The sequence below is a fragment of the Magallana gigas genome, chromosome 4, assembly GCF_963853765.1.
Source record: "Magallana gigas chromosome 4, xbMagGiga1.1, whole genome shotgun sequence".
Lineage (NCBI taxonomy): Eukaryota > Metazoa > Mollusca > Bivalvia > Ostreida > Ostreidae > Magallana > Magallana gigas.
In genome coordinates this window covers 30,863,560-30,884,023 of record NC_088856.1, presented here as the reverse complement: position 1 = coordinate 30,884,023, position 20,464 = coordinate 30,863,560, and the positions used below count along the sequence as shown (strand labels likewise).

The 20,464-nt window shown below is 34.0% G+C and overlaps 3 protein-coding genes across 3 annotated transcripts; 1 reads left to right on the top strand and 2 right to left on the bottom strand.

Moving 5' to 3' along the window:
- Positions 1-2,534: 2,534 nt before the first annotated feature.
- On the bottom strand, positions 2,535-4,817 carry LOC117683281 (tripartite motif-containing protein 2-like). Its single transcript, XM_066082028.1, has 2 exons — positions 4,724-4,817; positions 2,535-4,307 (listed from the first exon to the last, which is right to left on the bottom strand). The coding sequence occupies exon 2, from the start codon at positions 4,298-4,300 to the stop codon at positions 2,636-2,638; it is 1,665 nt and encodes a 554-aa protein (XP_065938100.1). The 5' UTR covers positions 4,301-4,307; positions 4,724-4,817; the 3' UTR covers positions 2,535-2,635.
- A 1,153-nt stretch (positions 4,818-5,970) lies between these two features.
- On the bottom strand, positions 5,971-11,314 carry LOC136275048 (glutathione S-transferase 1-like). Its single transcript, XM_066083315.1, has 6 exons — positions 11,310-11,314; positions 9,725-9,837; positions 8,353-8,448; positions 7,664-7,779; positions 7,259-7,363; positions 5,971-6,504 (listed from the first exon to the last, which is right to left on the bottom strand). The coding sequence occupies exons 1-6, from the start codon at positions 11,312-11,314 to the stop codon at positions 6,340-6,342; spliced, it is 600 nt and encodes a 199-aa protein (XP_065939387.1). The 3' UTR covers positions 5,971-6,339.
- Positions 11,315-14,119: 2,805 nt separating this feature from the next.
- Positions 14,120-19,928, top strand: LOC117680518 (solute carrier family 28 member 3-like). The gene is made up of 11 exons (XM_066082026.1): positions 14,120-14,276; positions 15,328-15,725; positions 15,999-16,143; positions 16,582-16,779; positions 17,013-17,174; positions 17,304-17,429; positions 17,683-17,807; positions 18,018-18,186; positions 18,570-18,833; positions 19,221-19,401; positions 19,673-19,928. The coding sequence occupies exons 1-11, from the start codon at positions 14,199-14,201 to the stop codon at positions 19,699-19,701; spliced, it is 1,875 nt and encodes a 624-aa protein (XP_065938098.1). The 5' UTR covers positions 14,120-14,198; the 3' UTR covers positions 19,702-19,928.
- The last annotated feature ends 536 nt before the right edge of the window (positions 19,929-20,464 follow it).

Here is a 20,464-nt window from a genome sequence, read left to right as displayed (position 1 = left end):
TTTTTATAGGATTTTCGTTAATATAAAAAGAATTCCAAAACATGTGTTTGACACTCTCCAACAAAATAATTCGCATTGACCACATTCGATAATTATCGGGACGGTGGCCGAGGTCGAATATGAAAATATATTTGCGTATATTTGCGTCGCAAAGGAAGGATACAAATCTTTTTAATATCTAATGGTATTAGATAGACAGCTTATATTTTTCGATGTGTAAAATTGGTATGTTACATTTATTTGATTGCCACGCCCATCAAAGATAGATTGACCTATTTCTTGATGATTTTATTAACGTTGTCACCGGTTTTGGTCATTCTTTACATTTTATAGCTTTATTGGTTTAAGGTATATGTGATTTAAGGAGGCCTATTTGGGCAGGGGGGGGGGTCGGATTGTGTGGAAAAAATACAATTATTATAGAAAAACATTTTAACCATATGTAATTTACACCAATTCTACTTAATTTACAAAGTTTTAAGGAAATCGACCGTCTGGTTCTTTTTAGGTGCCATTTCAAAATACAGGTACTTTTACAATAGGAATGTATAGGAAATTATCATTTTTAATTCGAAGCAGGTTTTTAAAAAAAGACTCTCAAATTGTAATATGTGATAAGTAATATCATTTTCTACCTTATGTATTTAAAGTACTAAATTCTACCGTCTGGTTTTTAGTGGAGACCATCTCAAAATATTAAAATGCACCATATTTGGCAATATATTTTGAAGTATTACAAATATAGATTGGTAGAATGGATTAATTAAAAAATTTAGAAAAATACCCTGGAGGATAGCATTATTCTGTTTGTAGATTTTAAACGGCATGCGATTTCTACTTTTTCTTTTATGTTTTTTCTTACTGTGCACTCCTACAAAGCTTCATTTTATCATACTGTAACGTTATAAAAGCACAATGGCAACGCTCACCTACAACGGCAAAATCGTTTGAAAAATAAATTTTTCCTTAAAAATCTAAATATTTTTATCTGAATTTTGTTTATTGTATTCAATTTTTTAAATTATATCGAAAAAATTTCATTAAAAGTATATTAAATACACTGTATTTTACTAAAATGCGCAGAAACCTGCGCAATGAAAACTAAAGTCGGCCTTACTAAGTTGTCATTAAGGCAATGTTAGTTCATGTACCTAGCGTCGATAAAGATTCTTAATTCAACTCAAGCACGAAATATCAGAGGGGTGGGTGGTGGGTTGAAACCCCCCCCCCCCAACACACTTTTTGTGGCAGCAAACATTTCTCTTAAACTAACATATGAAAAATTGAATACACGAGTCCCCCCCCCCCCCCCACCCACCCACCCAACCTTTAGGGAGTGTTTTTGAAAAAAAAAAAGAAATGGAGATAAGGAAATGCGAGTAAACACGAAGTTATAAATAGATATACAATGCTTCACCCGCCTCCCCCTCCATGGATTATGATTTTTTTTTACGATTTGGAGAGCCTCAGGAATCTTTTATTAAGAGATCCAGGATTTTTTGGGAAGAGTCTGCCCCCACCCCTTCAAAAACGATGCTATGTACGTGCCTGCTACTACAGTTATTGCTGACATCAAAGAGATGCCGCGATATAACACGAACGTCATCAATAAAATACCAGATCTTGAACATAATTATTATAATACCAATCTCAATTTGATCATGAGTTATAACTTATAAACTTTGTATTTAAAATAAACAAACAGAGATGACAGAGGTTAGTGTCATTTACAGCGCCACGTTTGATTTTCAACAGCTACAAGCGGCTGTTCCAAGACACCCCCTCCGGAACAAATTTGGTCTCCAGCCCCTCAATTATCAGTGAGAATGCTGTAAGGGAAGTTTAGAAGAGTACAATGTTTGATTGAGCTCTGTTTTTTGCGGCTCAACATTTCATATAGCTGTCAATGCGACATTAATGGTATTGTAGGTGAATAAAAAAACCGAGCCTTTCAGAAAATTGATTATGTTCCTTTCAGATATTAAATTATTTGTTATAATTTCTAGAGATTTATATATAACATTGTCTGAAAAGTAAAATGATTGTGTAAAGTGTTAATCAATCCGTTTTGTTGCAACTATTAATTAGAAAGTTTTCAAAACTATTTAAAAGTCATTTTACCTCATTTAATTAATTGAATCAGTGTTGTCATTATTCTTATACTTCATACACACGCGTCTTTGAAGTCGCAAAAGCGCACGTAACAACCGGCGTAAATAACCACAATATGTAAATTCACACTGTCACCTTGTGGTTCATTCTTTTCACATGAACATTATTAATTTTGAATTTCTATAACAGTATTTACATGCTTTTCCAAAAAATAAAAAAAGAGGGTGGGGGATATGTACATGGTAGTTACCGGTATTACACATGATATGAATTCCGAGTTCAGTGGTACAATGTATCTTTAAAATACACTTTTAAATTGTTCAAAACACTCTAAAACAATGGCAAAATCCATCTACAATAAAACACATGTACACTATTTATAACCACATTTTATTGTTAAAAACATGAATAAACATAATTACATGTTTATGATGAAATTCGTATTGTATCTCATTATATAATTCAGTGAAAAGATTAGAAAATGGCAATCATGTTTGTTTACATCAATCACAAGTTACAGTATCTATTTTGAATATTTGATTTTCTTAACATTGCCTTTGTTGTTCTCACACACAAACAGATTGTCATCATTGTCCACACACAAACCATAAGGATACTGCAGATCACAGTTATCAATGTAACGGAGAAACTGTCCATTCTGATCCAGAATGTGGATACAATCGTTGTAATGATCTGCTGGCAGGATATGACTCTGACTGTCTGTTGTGATACCCCAGGGTCTAAATGCTTTCTTCTTGGTAACTGAGGGATGACCGGTGTATCTCCATCTGAGTTTCCCGTCCTGATTAACCACCACTACTGCACCAGCCCCCCAGTCAGCTACACAGATGTCATGGTTTCTGTTCTCTGTAATGAATTTAGTATTATTATTCCCAGAGTACAGAGGTTTACCTCCATCATCAAATTGAATGGTTTGTTTCTCAGTGGATCCAGAGTAACGGACAACTTTGGATTGAGTTTTATCATCACTGAACATGGTAACCAGGAGATCACCAGTAGAGGTGACACACAGCTGACTAGGCTTCCATCCCTGTAATCTGATCAACACTTCTGTCTGTCCATTCTTTACTTTATTTATTGTCTTTATTGCCCCACTAATATACAGTAGACCCCCATCACTGTCTACAGCTATATTTTGGGGGAATTTACCTGATTTTTTCTTGATTGTCTGAAGGAGTAAACCTTTAGTGTTGAAGCATTTGATGTCATTGGTCTTTCCACTCGTCCATATGCTACCATCATTAAGACAGGTAACATTGCGTAGATTTTCATACCCAGTCTGTATTGTGGCAACAAGCTTTGGTTCATCTAGTAGTTCTCTGACTGAAGTGGTGGGTTGGTTCAATAACAAGACATTTTCTTCTGTAGCAGTAGATAATGGGGTGATCTGTCCAACCAAACTATACAGCTTCTCATGGTCTATTGGTTTTGGAATGAATTTTGGCAGTAATACCTCAATCTTAGGTGGAAACTTGCTGAACTCTCTGATCTTAGAGTTGTATTTAATGGCAGGAGATACTTCAGTGGATTTCTCAATTTCTTTAATGGCCAGAAGTGTTTGCTTTATGAGAGACTGTATCTGTTTGATTTCATCCAAATGTTTCTGTAAAATGTCTCTGTGTTTCACTTTTATCTCGTTTATTTCAGTTTTCATTTTGTTGATGATGATGTCAACTTCTCTGTGCCATTGCTCTCCTTGTTTGGACATTGTTGTTGTAAGTTTTTCATATCCTCCATCCAGGTTGGCAAGCTGATTTTCCAGGTCGCGTGCAATTTCTTCATATGTAGGAGAAATAGTGTTTACAAACTCTTCTGTATCCTTTTCAATATTTTCTTTCTGTGCCTTGTAAACAGTTGATATATCGACGAAAATATGTCCCCTGTGTTGTTCAGATGCAGTACAAGAAGAACAAACCAAACTGTTGTTGCAATCTTTGCACTGAAATTCACAATTTTTGTGTGGATGTATTTCACATTTTGGATAAATGAGAGTTGATCTACGTTTTTGAAAAGGGACTATTTTATGTTTGTCATATCCATCAGAGATGTGATCTACTACACAGGGCTTACAGAGGTTGACATGACAAAAGTCACAGTAGCTGTGAACTATGGCGGTCTCACAAAGGTCACATCGGTGTACATCCTGGGCACTGTTATGGGGATCCATAGTTGATCTACAAATAAAAATATATGAAGCTTGTGACTAAGTTTGTATGTAAATGGTGTACATAAAGATGTGTACTGTGATGAAAAAAAAAGTATATAGCCGGATAGTGATGTTTTTTTTTAAATTAAAAAAGTCCCGTCCTTGTTTTTGTTGCAAAGAAAATCTTTGTGAGCGTATGCCAACACACTTTACTAGTAAATATTTAATAAAACACAATCAACCTGTATTTATTATTTGCGTCTAAAAATATTTATTTCAAAATAAAAATATATACAGTACAGTTGCATCAAAAGTGAAAGTAGTTTTAGAGTAGAAGTTAGGTATAAGGCCTTTTCCAAATATTGCTAAACATATATTTGATAACAATTTTATAAAACAACTCTCAAGGCGAGTTGATGGAGAATTCAAAAGAGGAATACATACCTTGCTCAAATCTATCTACCCACTCTATAAAACATGGCTGTACGCAATGAGTCACCTGACAACGTTAATTCACTCGAGTTACCTCCCGTACCTCATGTTTAGTTTTCTACTTTTTGTAATATCACCGCTAAAAGTAAACTCTGTTAATAATAGTTAATTTCCTCATTGCTCTGTTAGAATTTAACAATCGCATCTCCTTCAGTTACATTTTCTATACTCAATTCTGCAGTACAAATGTTTAATATCTTGAATTGAATACTCAATTATGTTTACTTAAATTGCTCCCTTCCACTATATCAATGACTTGATACCCTTACCTAATATACTAATAAACCTATTAGAGTCTGCCATTTTGTGAAACTATTTTCAATGGTATATAGATTCATTGCCAGTCTGTAAAAATATACGACGGTTTATAATATAATTATTAATATTCATATGTACATGTACCTCAGCAGCTTCGGTCATGGTTTATAATATAGAGAATCGAGATGCTATGTGGATAGTATGGACACGTGTTGCTTAATAATGAATAGGTATATGTACTACTTGTACCTGTATTTGAAAAACACAATCGTTGATTAAAACCTTTGATTGTCATATTTTATTCTACCGACTTTATAGTATTTTCTCTTTATTATGTACAACACAATAAAAAGCTATCTATTAAGTGAGTTTTGCATTTTCATATTTCAAAGTGCGCTTCTCTCATACCCACACCCCGGGAAAAAAATCAATTGATGAAATATATTTTATTGTGTATATGGGATATAATAAGTTAGTTAAATCCTACTCCGAGCCAAGAAGGTGTAAGTGAACGTTGATTATCTCCGGTTTACGCAGTACTTCTGCGGATGAGAGACAAGGAGACGTCATTATATCGCAGACTAACCCACAACGTACGCCTGTACCCAGTGGCAGCTGGGTGGACTGAGACAGTGTAGATAAAGTGATTTGTCTGCGGACACAACATATACATGTAATATGCAGCAATTTACCAACGTGCGACTCGAACTAACGACTAACGCCGGTCATGTATTTTATGTATTTCTGCAGTTGTTACTTCCATACCTTATGAATCACCAAAGAAAGCATTTTATTGTTTAAATAATACGCGAAAAAAGGGAGTTTTCGGACGACTGTTATATATTTGGAAAAAATGTAGTTCGGGATTAAAATTTATTCTTAAAAGTAGCAAAAAGCAACTAATAAATTGAAAAGTCATAATTTCTGTCAATTTTATTCAAATTTTATAAAATGTAGTACCATGAATATACAACTGCGTAACCTTATCATATAGATAATTAATATCATAAAACAATATCTGGCGCTGTATACATGTAGATTGTATGTCAGGTTAGGGCAGCAGAGTTGATCACGTTTCACAATACCATGTATACTAGAAAACATCAATGCTCAAAATCAAAGTGGTAAATACAAGTATGTATAGATTTTATGACTGTGAAGGGCTTTGATGATGATGTTTTCGAAATACCGGTACCGTTACTACACTGTTTGACGTCGGATAAATGTAACAACTTAACTGAACCGAATCAAAAAGTGAAGTCCTTTCACTTGTCTACAAAATATTGGATACATGCATATGGACAAAACTCTCAGAACAGGGTAACCGGTCGATTTTCTAGATATTTCTTTATGTTTGGTGTGCTCGCCACCTTCTGCCTATGCTTCTGAAGTTGTGGAAAGTTCTTGATGAGATCTGGATAATCTCGCGTATGAATCTCCATGACGTCATATACGGCGAGATCGCCCAACGTTAACTAAAAAGATGAAAATAGATTCTGGACTTTATTATATTACAAGTTAAGATTGTTTAAATTCAAAACATCTACAAAAAAAAAACATTGACATTTTAAGAAATTGATTGATTTTGATTAATTATTGTTTCGCACAAAATTACAACTTCATTTTAATAATTGCAGCGTTTATAGAATATGGGTTTGTTACTTTGTCATTATATAATCATTTTATTTATTTATTTATTTTACTTAAACACCTTTAATAGCCGGGTAAAGTAAAATATCTAGATACATCTTTCCTGCGCGTTTAATTGCATCCAAAAAATTAGCTAGAGTTATCTCTCTTTGTCAATGTTTGGCTTACTTTTATACTTGACTACCCCCCCCCCCCCCCCCCCCCCGTCAAGACTCGATAATATTTGATAAATTATCAATATTCTTTGTTAATGTTGATTGGATGCACAATCGTAAATACAATGTATATTCAATATGCATGACACAATAAGGCAGTATCAATGTGATTTGCATGTACAGTAATATTAACGTTCGAGGTTTTCAAGAATTGTTTTCTTTTTTCATGGATCTCTGTATCATATCACAAAATGAAGAAAAGTAGATACGTACAGATACCTCAGGTTATGTCACCAAAGCCATGCCATAATACTGGGGCAAGCTTAAACTAATGTATTGTGAAAAATGAGACTAAGATCAAATTTGCATACATTTGTGCATGATATGAAAATAAATTTATGAAGCATATGTTTAAAAAACATACTCCGTCTCCAACCATATATCCTGAAGAATTGGAACTCAGTGTGTCCTGGAAAATTTTCCAAAATTTTGGGACGATTTCTTCGACCAACTTCTTCTGTAGCTCAGCCTTTAAAAAGATAAACAGAGATCACACCTTCAGAATATACACAGTGTTTTTGTGTGTGTGGGGGGGGGGGGGTTGTTGGGGGGGGGGGGGGGAGGATAATCATAGGAAAACCCCTTTTGATGGTATGATAATAAGTATATGAAAACTTTAAACATCAAGAATTTTGGTATGGCTTAAGGCTTGAAATTGGCAATATTTAACAACTAAATCGTAAAAAAGATTAATTTCAAACATCGATCGTTAACATAATCATCATTTTGTGGGTGTGTGTGGTGGGGGGGGGGGGGTGTGTAAAATTACTTTTTTGGTCTCATCCGCCTCTCGGAAGACCTTCACCCATTCCGCTCGCAAGTCTTCTGTCGTCTGGACGATGACATCGCACTGCGCTTGCTCCAAATTAGTTTTCCCGCTAAGACCTAAACGAGGATGTTATCCATATTGAATTACCGGAATGTTAATACACTAAAATGAAATAATAAAGCTGTCGACATCGGGGAAAATTGGGGGGGGGGGCGAAGCCCTCCTCATTTAACGTGGTTAAAATTTCACTTAACTAAGTCTTTTAATCCAGGAAAAATTAACTTTAGCAGTAGAATTCTAAAACTTGTTTAAACTTTACACTGCACCGCAGTTAACCTGACATCCCTTCTTAACACCTTATACCCCCCCCCCTCCCCCACAAAAGATTAGAATTTTGAGGACTGACGAAAATGGATTTTTAATTCGGAAAATCAACCTGAGAATTCTAAAAATAGTTATAAATACAATGTACCGCGATTAACCTTACAACCCCACCCCATCCCCACTCCTCCGCCCCCACTCTGCTGCACATTGAGTTTGTATTCCACGCTTACGAACAAGAATAATTACATGAATGTATGAACAGACGTAAAAAAAAAAAGAACTCCACATCTACAAAACGCCTCTACTGTGTATATAACAAAACTTTGAAATACGTTCACTTCATAATTTTCAAAATTCTTTCTCACCAAATTCTCGAGCCAGAAACCTTGCTATCGCCAGACTTTGGGGCAAAGTGGCTGCGTCGTCAATCGTTAGAATGGGTAGCTGCCCCTGAGGCGTTTCTAAAAATAAATTAAACAACACCATGCATTAGGAACATTTTATAAATGCACATATACATGACTATTTGGCTTTTATACATATTCTATAAATTGTGCTCTGTTAAATAATACGATCTTAACAAATATTTTAACATGTCGTGTATTTGTTCCGCTTCTCATGAATCGGTACTAGTACATGTAAATGTCAATCATTAAAAGTCATATTTTTTCTTTCGAATCTAAAATTTAAAAAAAAATAGAAAATGTTCCTCCCGTATATACATGTTTGTTGATGAATATAAATAATTATGATTCTAAGTTTTAGAATAAAAAGTGATTTAGTGGGTTATATAAAAAGGGGGACCAGTGCACCTGCACCAAGATAATAGAATCTGAAAGGGTAATCGACACATGCATGCTCAATCTTACATGTAAGTGGATTCTTTCGACTTTAAAGGATTAAAAAATAAATTGGCATGTCAATGTGTTTAATTAAGTAGGAAAAAAATGTTATTTCAAATATTTCTTTTCCTTTTTTTGTCATCAATTAGTTATACGTCATCAGTGGTATATGTACATTCACGAAGTTGTGTGTAACATGATAATTGTGCTTTAAATTTATTACTTAGTTCAGCATGCACACACTAGTCATTAATTTACGGTGCATGGTTTCGTACATATAGGTGCCTTGCTCGATCTTCTTTTTTAACAAAAGAAAAAATGTTGTACGCAAAGACTATCAGTCATTCGAAATATCGATATTATCATTGATGAATTTCCCCCCCCCCCCTTTTCATTCTCTTTCTTTCATCTTGCACCAAGTGCTACTTGTAGCGTGCAATCAATCGAACCATGAAATTAAAACGTTTTGAAAAATTAATCTACGTTTCTCAGTCATATGATCAATAGATTGAATGCATGGTTAAATCCAATTAGTAAACAATTCTGTATGTAAAGAATTCTTATCACAAGGAGAAATTCGCGCGTTATCGTAATTAATCATAATCATGTTTTAATGTTAAATACAAAAATAATAATAAACATCGTTCAAGGTTAACATTTCTACATACTTATAATTACAATGTATATATATACTATGAATTTAACAATGATTTTTCAACTTGTGTACAAATTTCATGCTTTATATAAATTCTATTCAAATAGTATTCTCATCCCTATCCCTCCCATCCACCGATAAGAAATATTAAAAAATACATCTGGAAAAAGGTTGTCTGCATAGACACATGAGCTTATGTATTTTATATCGTCGGGTATATTTAAGTATGTGAGAACTTACTTTGTTTAAGCGCTGGCCAATCTTCGCGTTTAATTCTGTCGTCTGCGTACTGTACGCCAGCGGCGGCAAGCAGCAGACGTGAAATCTCCGCTCTTCCTCGAATGTCAAAATACCTAGCGCAATTTTTTGTGCGCCGTAAATTGCAGTTTTTTACTATGGGGGCACTGTAGCTCCCAGGTCGTCCATCCGAATTTTTTCTCACGGGGAGCTACAGTCCTGCAGCTAATGTTTGTGTTGTAATTCCTATATATGCGATTCTAAATGTTCACATAGCAGTTCAGTTTTACGCCGATTATTTATTTTCATTTTGCTCATGCATGGTTCTAAAATAGATTAAAGATCAACTTATGCCTCAGTTGAAATAACTTTGGAACAACATATCTGTATTTTAAAGTAGGACGCGCCGCCGGTCGATACATTTAAAATCGCTATCAATGAATTTAAATCGAAGATTATTATGTTTCTTGTACGTGCAACTCTACATATAAAAAATGTGAACATTTTTTCTCATAATATTTCAATTTCCACATTTGTTTATGAACTACATGTATGATTGTATGTATTTATTATAGCTACATGTACTTGTATTAATGTTGACATTGGAATATCTAAACAATGCATGCTGGTATATGAAAGCACCTTTGAAAAGTTCAATGAATGCGTACATTTATACCCAGACAAGTTGTTTTGCTGGATTGTAAAATCAATCAATTAAGAAATCATTAAAAATAGTGAATTTGTTTTTTTCTCGGAAATAAAGTTTGATCAGATTTGTATGATCACATGCAATATATTTCTCTATTCTTTGATTTTATTGCCTCGAAATATACTGAACTTTGCCTGCTTTTTATTGAATTTGACAGGTTGATGGGGGTATTTCAGCTGAAATATATAGTTTCCGAATATATTGTTGCATTGAAATGTTGATTTAGAATGAAAAAGTAAAAGCAATTTAATTCATTTTCAATAAAAGTTTTATTACTTGAAACATTGTGGAACTAACAATATGGCTGTTTAAAGCTATACGTGCACGTAATAAAAACACAATTTGTTTTAGTGGGAATTAAAATAAAACTGCGTAAGTTTAGAAAAGCGTCCTATAGAATTTATACAAATATTTGCCCCCAAAAATATCTTTTTTATCAACCAAGCACATGGTCTTTTATCAAAGAAAGGCAACTCTATTTGAATGATTCATGCCTTTTTAGTATTTTCAATAGGTCAATAAGAAATTAATTTCTTAATGCATTGATTTTTCTAGTGTAAGGGTTGGCAATAAATTTTACTATATCAATATCTGGAAGAAAATATTATAGTACACATCATATTGCATGCTCGCAAAAAATTCTGAATTGATATTTTTTCTTGAAAACTGTGAAAATGTTTCTTTGTATGCATGTGTGGTTATATTCTAATCATACCGGAAGTCTGTTGGAGTGGGTCTAATCTAGTGGGTATTTTCTTCCCTGTATACACATTAAACGCGCAGGGGCATGTAGATAAAAATAATTTATAACATGTTAGAAAATGAGACTCTTTAATGGTGGCGCTCAACATACTTAATACTACCATTGGTTACACACACTTCATTTTGACGCTGCACAAAACATATTTTGAAACAATGTATAGACTCCATTAAAAACTGAATGAGAAAAAAATATTCTTAATCTGATTGACAATTCGTTTATAATCTTTACAACAACCGAGAGTTTGCAGGGATATATTGAAACTTTTTTATATGGCATGTACATGCAAAAGGCGTTATAAAATATTTTGATTACATGTACTCCCTTGAATTTAACGATCACTTTCAATGTTTGAAATTTCATATGTATTTCGAGAGCGGTTTTTAGTTGCAATACAAGCTAGCTCTGGTTTTCAATTATATCTAGAGTAGAGTTTGACCATATCATATAGGCAGCATCATATTTATCTCTTCTCTGATTTTTATTGCAGCGATATACAGTGCGTTTGATTTCACTCTTGTTTATTATTAATTTGAATACCAAGTTGTGCTATTTCAGCCAAAAAATACCTAATACATACCCTTTTTAGAAAAAAGGACTTATGGGGGTAGCAATGTGCGACCAAGTTTGAAAATGTTTTTATAATTTAAAAAAAAGGGTACGAAGTATGTAGTATCTTACTTCAAAATAGAGAAACCTGACAAAAAATGGAGTGGTCATCTGAATTGTACGATTTTGTTTTATAGAAAATACCATTATACAGCCTACTCCGGATATATTGAAATTTAGGGGACCATGCAAATTATTTCAATATATCCGTATTTCAATATTAGCGAAATTGACTGACATGAAGCCGCCATTTTGGAAAGTTCAATCCCGATGTAAGCATAGAAAACCAAACCCGAACAAATTATTAGATCATCATTTATCTATTACAATAAACGGATTACATGGAACATTAGTCCTTGAAAGTTTGATTAAAATTATATCCGAAAGTTTTGTAAGTTTTGTTTTGTTACTATCTTAAACCTCATCATAATCTCGGATGGCATTCTTTTACGTTTTAGAAAAATCACCACACTCAAACGCTTCAAATATTGCTGAGCGCTGCTTGTATATCATCGTAGGTGTACACGCGATAATCTCAAAATCCTTAGCTATTTCGAATTTAGGCTTTGTTCTTTCATCAATAGACATAACTAGTTTGTATTGAGCGTCCGGAGATAAGGTATTTCTTTTCCGTGGGGTTTCCATTTTACGTCTAGCCTCAATACATTCTTATTCGTAAACAGTGAATAAATTTTAGTTTTTAATAAAAGTATAAAAACACACATGAAAAGAAACTTATCAATTCACACCGGTAAGTCTGGCATAATTACTGTCACCAACCGTGACGACAGCCGCCAGGGAGAACTTCAATATAACCGTTATAAAAACAACTAATTATCACCTTTGGGGACCGATCAGTGGCTTCAATATAAGCGATATTTCAAAATAACCGATTTCATTTTATCCGTGAAATCAATGCAAAGAATATGAGAGGTAAAATCTGGGGATTTATTTCTATTTCAAAATAAGCGGAATTTCAAAATAAGCGAGTTCAATATAAGTGGAGTAAGCTGTATATAATATATATTTAAAATCAAAGTAGAAGCCCCTCCGATATATAACATTTACTACCCTAAAGATTAAAATGTGTTTGCTGTAACAGTATTTTTATAAATATCTCTATAATATTTTTAACATTTTAAGTAGTTACAATGATAACTTTATTTGATAAAGTTGTACATAAGAAAGATATTTTAGACGTTGGTGATTTCTATTTATATCAGAAAGGTGAACGTATGTGTGCATTCAATTACATGAATATTTTAAAAGTATTATGATTTGCTAATACTATGAGAATTGTTTTTAGGTATAAACACAAAATTGTAATAGAAGCATTTCAACATTTTAGTTTTTAATACCTTTACATTTTATAATTAAACCTTGTTTGAATTCTGCGTACCTTTTTAACATAAAGTGTCTTGAGATAAAACACATGCGTTTAAAACGGCGCTAAATAATAATTTTTTTTACAGTGCATATTCCGTAATGTAATTAAATCTTCAATTTTGTCCATATCGTAGTGAAATATTTTATGTACACATTCGAAGACTAGTTTTGTTGAAAATTTGATATCGTTATCATTGTCCAAAGATAAATCGCTGCAACGACTTTGTTTAACCACTCTCAATAGCAAATTATATCCTAACAAGGCCTTCTGTACAAACATCCGGATTTTGTGCCAAAATGCACTAAAAGACCCTCTTAGAACACATAAAATCTGTTATCTTTCAATTGACAGTCTTAGATTTAAGGCAGAATAGGCTAGACAATAAATGGAGAAAAAAGGAGGGTGCACACCTCGCACCAAGACATTTTATATATATTCAAGGGAAATTTCTCCTGATTTAGATTAGGTCAAATAAATCTTATGATTTCCTTAGATTTTTCTAAATTCAAAGCTTTAAAGGTGCGTATGTTCTTGAAAGACACTTAAATGCGATTTAGGTCATTGTCTGTTTATCTTTTTCTAATAAATCAAATCGGTATCAAAATTGAATTTTACAAGTATCATTACCACTCTTAAAGTAGAAACAGCATTACATAAATATCCCGTTTGATGTGACAGTTGTTTTAGATGCAAAGGTATACAACCAAAGATAAAATGACCCAAATTGCAGCCAATGACAGTATTTGAACGACCAAATATTGGCTTTTAGATTGATTTAATTCGTGGTGTCTAATTTTCGGGGGAGTCGAAAAATTATTGAATCGTAGGGAACGTTACTGTCACAGTAAAAAGATAAATCCTATCTTAGTAAGAAAGTATATGTCTGAAAATTGCAGTTTCAATTAATACATACATGTACATGTACGGAAATACATGTTTCAATTCTGCATTTCGGCAATTTAAAGTCATCTTGCACCTTTTGTTTTTACATTTGCCATAGAGACCGCCGACGATGGACAGTGAAGTGACTTCTATAGAAATGAAACCCGCAAACCAAGGAGTGACAAACTTAGGATACAGATCTACAGAGGTGTGTACTGCGTTGCATGTGATCTCTAACAAGAGGCCCACAGGCTTTAACGGTCACATGGGAACATAGTTCCAGATGGACCTGTCACGGAGTCTTATTATGTTTACATCTTAAGCTTCATTTTGGAGTCTTACCCCAAATCCGATACCTCTCTGACTGTGTCCCAAGGTTTTAATCATTTTGATGTTTGCAAACATCTATTCAAAGCTACATGGTTTCTAAGACTATATACATGTACATTTTCACTATACATTTAATGACCATAATGGCCACAGCAAACGTCCTGACCCCCTGACCTAGGGCCCATGAATTTTACAGTTATGGTAGAGGGCTTCATTATGGACGTCATTACGATAATCATGCATTCACTCATAGAAATAGACATTCTAACATTTGATACATTCTCAGTATATGACCCTATTGGCCCCGCCCCGAAGTCCTGAACCCATCATCCCGTGGCTATAAATTTCACAATTTAAGTAGAAGGTTTTATGAATACCACTGCCATGCATTTAACTTTTTCTATGTGGGAGAAGAGAAGTAGGTGCGTTTTTTATATTTGGTAACATTTAGCCAATGAGGTTCCAGAGATGGAACAGTAATTAATTTCGCAAATTCGATTTCTCATATCCCATAGATGATTCAAACCAATCAGCAAATGGTATTTTAGTTTTCAAGAAGTTAGAAAATAATGTAAAATTGTTAACGGACGTCAAACGTCGCACGACGCACGACGGCGAACAAAGACCAGTGACTCAGGTGACCTAAAAAGGAATTCATCTAACTTTGAACCTTCAAACAAGTTTCCCTACTGCCTGTATTATTTATTTCAAAGAGTTCCTATGCTAATGTTAGGTACAAGCGTAAGAAAAAAATGTAGATCCTGGTTTTGTTGGTTCAATTATGCAATGATTTATTGACATCTCCAAAAGATCCTGTTTTAGAAGGTTATATTGCAGGTAGTCTTTCTAATGTCATTACTTTAAGATTTAGACCTAACATATCATTGATATAAAATTATTTTTAAATGTGTTTTTTTCATGGTTTTTAGAATGGATTATCAGACCACCCCGATTCCGTACAACATAATAGCATCAAATTTGAAATAGAAGAAAATTCGGATGATGAAGTTTACACCGGATGTGCTCGAGTCGCAAATAAAATCCAAACCGGAGTCGTGGGTACTCTCAGCAAACATGGATCAAAAATCAAACTGTTATTCAAACTTGTGCTTTTACTACTGTATTTCGCATATTTTGGCTATGCTATGTACTACAGGTTTGGGGATGAGGGTTCCATCCGTCTATTAGTGTGTACCATTTTGGGAGTTTTAATTCTTTTGCTTTACACCTTCAACCGATTGTCTGGCTTCAAATTTAAATTTAGCTCGGAACAAAGGTCGTTGTCCAAAGAAAAGAAAATAAAAAAGATAAAGCGACACACGGGAAGGTTTGTAAATTTTTCAAATTTAATTTGATATTTAACAATGTTAGCAGTTATATGTTAAAGTATTAATCAAATTTTGGTCGATCGATACTGCTTTTGCAATTTATGAAATAAATTCACACTTTTGCTCATAAATACCAAAAGTTTTTATAAATATGGTTTGTTTGTAATCTGTATATACCGTTGTGTTGCAGGGAAGACGAACAACTCATGCAAAATATAAGTTCTTACATTCTAGACATTTTGAGTTGAATATAATAGTTTAAATTTACTTAGGTTCCTTATGCTGGCAGTGTTTATTGCCCTCGCTGCATATATCATCTATGACGTTCTCTTGGACTACCCACAAAATGCCATCTCTGTTGCCGGTCTGGCACTGTATATTATCATCTTTTACGTATTCTCAAAGAACCCTGCAAAGGTATTTATTTGCATCACTTTTCACAGCATCTTTATGATGTATTTCAATGCATTTTGCATTCACAAAGAAATACTTAAAATCTAAAAGTTTAAATATAACGAATTTTTCTTAACTAGATTATATGTTATACATGTAGCTTAAAAAAGTCATACCTGAAAGAAAAAAAAGATATATATAATATTCGCCTCCGTTTTATATTCGCTCTTTTTGCCCTTGTTGTCAGGGGCAAATTTAAGACTGGGCGAATTCCCAGTGTCTCAAATAACTGTGTCCTGGCGAATTCAAGACGGGGCAAAACGAATTGCATATGTAGAAGGGCGAAAATTACACGAGGCATAAATAAACCCGTATACAGTATCTTATTGGTATTGTTTTATCACTAAGCCTCCTTAAATGTACCAAGTGAACCGATATCGATACTTTTCTTAATGTTCAAAGGTGAAGTGGCGGCCAGTGTTCTGGGGTTTTGCATTGCAGTACATCTTTGCTTTGGTTATCCTGAGGACGTCGTGGGGTTACCAGGCATTTCAATGGTTAGGGGATCGAGTGACAGAGTTTCTCAACTACTCAAATGCCGGTGCTACGTTCCTCTTTGGTGATATTCTGGTTACCACGTACTCACTCTTTGCTTTCAGAGTAAGTGCATTTCATCAGCAAATTATGGCATTAAAAGAAAGTTCCCGAAAATTTACCTTATATATTCTTCATTTCTCTTGCATTCTTTTCCTCTTTCACTTTTTGAATTTCATACTCACGTCATCTTATTCTCTTGGTTTAAACATACTATATCTCATCTCATCTCATCTCTCTCTCTCTCTATCTCTCTCTCTCTCTCTCTCTCTAATTCTTTCTCTCTCTTTTCGTGACAGGTGCTTCCAGTGGTGGTATATTTTTACACCGTGACGTCAGTCTTATACTACCTCGGGGTGATGCAAGTGATCGTCAAAAAAATGGGCATGTTCCTTTCCTTCTGTTTAGGAACTTCTCCCGCCGAATCACTGAACGCCGCAGGAAACATATTTGTAGGCATGGTGAGTTCTTATACATATTTATTTAGATAGTTTGTCTGTAATACATATTTTTGCGTTGATAATCATAACTCTTGCAAGCGACAACTGTACTTTCATTTCAATTTTGTAAATATTTTTTTTTAATTTGAGACCGAGGCTCCATTGATGATTCAACCATTCCTAAAGGACATGACAAAGTCAGAACTTCATGCCGTTATGACAGGGGGGTTTGCTACAATAGCTGGGTCCGTGCTTGGAGCCTATATCAACTTCGGGGTATACATACATTTCATCATTATCTTCATCATCATTAATCACATGTATCATCAAATCTCCTCTCTCTCTCTCTCTCTCTCTCTCTCTCTCTCTCTCTCTCTCTCTCTCTCTCTCTCTCTCTCTCTCTCTTTCATCTTGTTGTTAGTGTTGTTGTTTTTCTTCTTGTTTGATAAATTTTATAGTGTTTATACATTTTTGCAAATGACAAAAGCTTGTTCTTTACCTCAATCGTTGCAATTTGTATTTTTTGTAGGTGCCCGCTAACCACCTAATCACCGCCTCCGTTATGTCCGCCCCTGCGGCTCTAGCCATCTCCAAACTCGCCTACCCAGAGACCGAACGGACCAGAAAACAGGATTTTGACAAAATGGGCAAATCGTATGAGACTTATTGATATTACGTATCATTGTTCTCACTTTTAGGTACCAAAAAAAACAATGTTAAAATTTTTTTTAAAAGATGTCCCATTTTTTCCTCAAATAAGATAATTAAAAAGTTTCACATGCACTTTGCATAAAATTCTTTTAACGTGAGCATCGATTGGTCACTGCTCAGATATATTTAAGACTTTAAGTTATCTTGTTACAGGAAAGACAGAAATGTCATTGAAGCCATTTCGTCAGGAGCAAGTAACTCTGTCAAAGTCGTGGCCGCCATTGCGGTGAATGTCATGGCCTTCCTCTGTGTCCTTGAATTCGTCAACATGACCTTGGACTGGTTCGGTGACCGTGTCGGAGTGGATGGGCTCTCGTTCCAGGTTTCCAATTTAGTATTTTTGTTTAAAGTGTTGCTTTTGAAAGAGGCTAAAAAGTTATAATTAACACATTTTTGTTAAAATGAAATTAAAATTGGCAAATATAAATAATTTTAATTCAAAGATGTAAGAAACATGTGTCTTGCTTTGAGTTACAATGCAATACAGCTAGACTATATGTTAAGAAATAAAAAATAGCACATTCAGCCTTAAGCCTATAAATTAAACTGAATTAATTACTAGTATGCAATGAAGGTCATGTTTGATAGAGTTTTTACTCATCCAAAGATCTCACAATGTGTACGATTTGTTTGTTGGTAGAAGATATGTTCTTATGTGTTCTATTTGATCACATATTTCATGTGTACAATTTGTTTCGTTGGCAGCTTATTTGTTCTTATGTGTTTTACCCGATCGCATACTTCATGGGTACGGATGTTTCTGACTGTCGTAAAGTGGCCGAGCTAGTTGGCATCAAGACATTTACCAACGAGTTTCTGGCCTACAAGGAACTTTCCGTTCTCATTGCCAATAAAAAGAATTTCACGGACTATACCGCTCAGTGGAACTCGTCGGCGGACTGGTACTATCAGGGAGATGATATAGTGCTGCCATATGTCAATCAAACGCTGAAGAAAGGAATCATGTCGGTAAAATATATAAAGTTGCTTCCCTTTCATGAATTTGCTAATTTTATAAACGGTCGCAAATGCATTTTCTTGGCGATTTTTAGCCATCTTATTTAGGTCTCTAAATAAAAGTGTGTGCTTGTTAATTTCTCTCATTTTTGATTTTTAAAAGTTTTTTTTATATATTTTGTTTTGTTTTGAACTTTCTTAGCATACAGGTTTAAATTACATATGCAGTGGCAACTACACTTTTAATATTTATGATTATTAACTTTTCTAAACTAAAATTAAGTTGTTCGGGATTGTAACTTGTATATCTGGGGGGAAAAATCAATTAATTATGATGATTTGTCAGGCATAACTGGAAGACCGTTATTTTATCAATATATAGTTTATTTTACACTGTAGGGCAAATCTGAGGTGATAGCCACCTATGCATTATGCGGTTTTTCCAACATCGGATCTATGGGGATATTTCTGGGTGGGATGTCGGCACTGGTCCCCTCACGGCGGGGGGATTTGGCGCAGATTGTCGTGAGAGCCATGGTGGCTGGAAACGTGGCGTGTTTCCTAACAGGGTGTATAGCAGGTCAGTACATTGTATATATGGGTCTTTAAAATGCTTCTTCGTGTGTTTATTAAAGGTTTTTAAAGAACAAAACGGATGCTATCAGCTTTGTCATTTGTTGTGAATTTGTTTTAAATAGTGTTTTTAAAATACTGAAAAACTGAATAAAAATCGTTGTTGCATGATCTGAAAATAGAATTTATTATATTTTTAAAGTGTTGCATATTTGTGTCATCTGTACATAGAATCTGGTTACCAAATTCAGAATGTTGATAAGTTGCCTCTTTTACAGGTCTACTTTATAAAGACTACAACACATAGAAAATGTGGAAGAAAAAGAATAAAGATAACATAATGCAGCGAGTGGATTATTCTGTAGTAAAAGTTCGAAAATATAAAACCATTTTTCACGTAACACTGAAGCAAAAAGAACGAAATATTGATCATTCAACGGTTGACCTACATGAATGTATTAAGTTGCATTGTGTGTGTTCGAGAAAGTGCTACATGTAGCTACAGGTATATCTTATAGAATTATTTGACAATGTTTTTGTCTGTCTTTTTGACATTTTTTTCTCGGTTTTTTTTGTTTTGTGTTATTTTTGCTTTGAATTTTTTTTTTTTTTTTTTTTTTGGGGGGGGGGGGATTTTTGTACTAGAAAGCACATGGTTTACATGTATGTTCGACTGAGAGAAGCCAATAAAAGAATTCGTAATAATTTTATGTTGAGTTTGTGTGCATCTTTAATATGATTGTGTATTTAAACGTGCATTATCGCATTTATGAATTATATGATCAATATACATGTTATGATAGAATTGTACCTGTGTTAATAAATTGTGATACGCACCAGGTCATATAATACATATAGTACGTAATTCTGTTATAAAGTGCCACACATTTTTTTTTCTTTTTCTTGTTTATAATATTCATAAATTGTAAATTACATTTTAGTGGTCCTTTATAATTTATTTTGCCATAAAATTCAGAATTGACAACGAAATGCATTTTGCTATGTCTTTGCGTTCTTCGACTCCTTAAACCCATTTTAAAATAAAATATACGCTATAAAAGTACAATGAT

Bases quoted from the DNA above. Each gene is read 5' to 3' on its own strand.
- LOC117683281 (XM_066082028.1), bottom strand. From the start codon at position 4,300: ATGGATCCCCATAACAGTGCCCAGGATGTACACCGATGTGACCTTTGT.
- LOC117680518 (XM_066082026.1), top strand. From the start codon at position 14,199: ATGGACAGTGAAGTGACTTCTATAGAAATGAAACCCGCAAACCAAGGA. The intron at 15,726-15,998 runs GTTTGTAAATTT...AAATTTACTTAG, and splicing joins ATAAAGCGACACACGGGAAG to GTTCCTTATGCTGGCAGTGT. The intron at 17,430-17,682 runs GTATACATACAT...TATTTTTTGTAG, and splicing joins GAGCCTATATCAACTTCGGG to GTGCCCGCTAACCACCTAAT.
- LOC136275048 (XM_066083315.1), bottom strand. The intron at 7,780-8,352 runs GTGAGAAAGAAT...ATCCTCGTTTAG, and splicing joins GTTTCTGGCTCGAGAATTTG to GTCTTAGCGGGAAAACTAAT. The intron at 7,364-7,663 runs GTAATTTTACAC...ATCTTTTTAAAG, and splicing joins AGGCGGATGAGACCAAAAAA to GCTGAGCTACAGAAGAAGTT.